At 43.8% G+C, this 2,500-nt stretch overlaps 1 protein-coding gene across 2 annotated transcripts in view; it reads right to left on the minus strand.

Moving 5' to 3' along the window:
* mast1b (microtubule associated serine/threonine kinase 1b) overlaps nucleotides 1-2,500 on the minus strand; it is a 31,182-nt gene that overhangs the window by 13,335 nt on the left and 15,347 nt on the right. For both annotated transcript variants that reach the window (XM_027158806.2, XM_027158807.2), the window contains exons 10-13: nucleotides 1,707-1,839; nucleotides 1,273-1,340; nucleotides 723-799; nucleotides 233-441 (exon numbers count right to left, since the gene is read on the minus strand). In XM_027158806.2, the coding sequence (XP_027014607.1) occupies nucleotides 233-441; nucleotides 723-799; nucleotides 1,273-1,340; nucleotides 1,707-1,839 (487 nt within the window). The remainder of the gene's footprint in view (nucleotides 1-232; nucleotides 442-722; nucleotides 800-1,272; nucleotides 1,341-1,706; nucleotides 1,840-2,500) is intronic.

A 2,500-nucleotide genomic window follows, 5' to 3' on the forward strand; every position in this document is an offset into this window, starting at 1 on the left:
AACTGAAGGGATTCTGATCAGAGGAAGGTTAAGTTTAAAATAAAAATGTTTAAATCTAATATATTTTTCTCCTGGTCCTTATTTTAAATGGGTCATAAAAAATATCGATAATTATCGATATCGGCCGATATGAAGCACTGATATCGTGATATACTTTTCAGCCGTATCGCCCAGCCCTAGTGTGTACTGAACTTTGTAGTGTGTGTGTGTGTGTATTTTGTTTTTCTCTCACCTTCCACGTACTCCATGACCATACACAGGTGTCTGCGGGTCTCAAAGGAGCAGAACATGCTGACCACGAAGGGGTTCTCAGCGAATGTAAGGATGTCTCGCTCTACAAAGGCCTGTTGGATCTGGTTCCTCAGGATCAGGTTCTGCTTATTGATCTTCTTCATGGCAAAACGCTGACGGGTCTCCCTGTGACGCACCAGGTACACGGCCCTGAACACACACACACACACACACACACACACACGCGCGTTTAAAGTATGATCAAAAACCCTATGACCAGACAGTGTAAAATATAGAAATCAGGAACCTATTCAATTATACCTTTGATCTACCGTTATATTATTATTCTATTAATGGATGGATGGAGGGAGGGAGGGAGGGAGTGATTGATGAGCTGATAACTGTATTGATAAATCTATGGATTGATTGATGAAGGTGTGGATAGATGGATGTAATATTGGATACGCATCATGGAGCGAAGCGTTTCTCACCCGTATGCACCGTTACTAATCAGTTTGATGGTCTGGAAGTCAGCTTCTTCAGGAGGCTTCATCATCTTCGTCTTCCCCTGAGACAAATATAGAGCCACACTCATTGAGTTAGAGAGCCACAAACACACACATGCACGCACGCACACATACACACACGCATACACGCACACACACACGCACACACACACGCACACACACACGCACAACGTAACAGAAAACACCCAGTCTCTGATCTGCATGAGTTTTGCTTTTTAAAGAGCCATAGAAAGCTCCATGAAACACTTCATTTCTTAACTTAGTTCATGAAAATGCCCACATATGTTAAATATTATATACCGCACCTGAATATGATTATATAACGAATATAAGGCGAGGCATCATATCATCAACATCATTAAGGTACTGCAGGTTTAAAGGTACAAATGTAAAGAAACAGATAGTAAACAGTGCAGCACTTTGAATGCTGAAGGACTGTCTGCTCCCATAATGCACTGCTAGAAGTTTGTGTATGTGTGTGTGTGTTTGTGTGTGTGTGTGTGTGTGTGCTGACCTCTGTAGAGTCGTCAGTCTCAGGTGTGAGGGGTCCCTCGCTGTCATAACTCTCCAGATTGACCATTTCTGTAAAACCAGAGACCACACACACTTAAATCAGTCGGTGTTGTTTACACTACAGCTCAAGTCTGAATACTGATGTGTCACAAGGCATAGATTCATCTGTAACAGCTGTACTGTACATTCGTTCACCTGTTATAACCTGTAATTGTTTCAATAGGGACTTGTTTAGTGGCTGCTTCAAATAAACAGATTAATAAACATTCTGAGGTAAAAGTAAACGTTTAAGGAGGTGCGATTGTCCGGTTCTCCTTCAGTGTGAGAGCAGTAACTCTGTTAGTCACATCATCAGGTCACTGATTATTTTTGCTGCTTTATTCTACACATGAACATGAACTCATTTTTATTTGTGTTTTTGTCTCAGTGTCTCACCCTCCAGAGGGTCTCTGGTCAGGCCGAGCTGGCTTATAATGTAGCGTGGGATGTCCGTCTTCATCAAGTGTCCTTGTTTGGCGTGATCTTCAGCTGCCTCCAGGAGGTGGTAAAAGTCCTCTGGGTTAAACTCCTACAGCAGAACGGGACACATTTATATCACCATGAAGAGCCTTGCACTTTAAGTTTGTACAGTTTGTTTATAAGTGAAAGTGACGTGACATACGGATAAGTACGGTGACCCATACTCAGAATTCCTTCTCTGTGTTTAACCCATCCAAAGTGCACACACACACACACACACACACACACACGGTGAACACACAGACTCGGAGCAGTGGGCAGCCATTTATACTGCGGCGCCCGGGAAGCAGTTGGGGGAGGGTTCGGTGCCTTGCTCAAGGGCACCTCAGTGGTGGTGTTGCCGGCCCGAGACTGGAACCCACAACCTTAGGGTTAGGAGTCAAACTCTCTAACCATTAGGCCACGCCTTCCCCACTATGCACACTAAAAAAAAAACTATGACACGGTGTGTGTTTTGTGATACACTCATTATTATCCCTGCTGCACTTTACAAACTAAAGCTGCTCGTCCTTGATGCTGCTGCATTCATTTGGCGAGCACTGAGCATGAAGGGAAAACGAGGATTATGGATTTTCCATTAATATTAAATGTCAGACAGAGAGGCTGGAACTTTTAAATCACAGTCTGCTGGCGCTGAGTAACTCTGAGTGCGGAGGAACAGGGGCACCGATCGCTGTTCCACACCCACATACAGCAAGGACTTTCAATCT

The sequence above is a fragment of the Tachysurus fulvidraco genome, chromosome 7, assembly GCF_022655615.1.
Source record: "Tachysurus fulvidraco isolate hzauxx_2018 chromosome 7, HZAU_PFXX_2.0, whole genome shotgun sequence".
Lineage (NCBI taxonomy): Eukaryota > Metazoa > Chordata > Actinopteri > Siluriformes > Bagridae > Tachysurus > Tachysurus fulvidraco.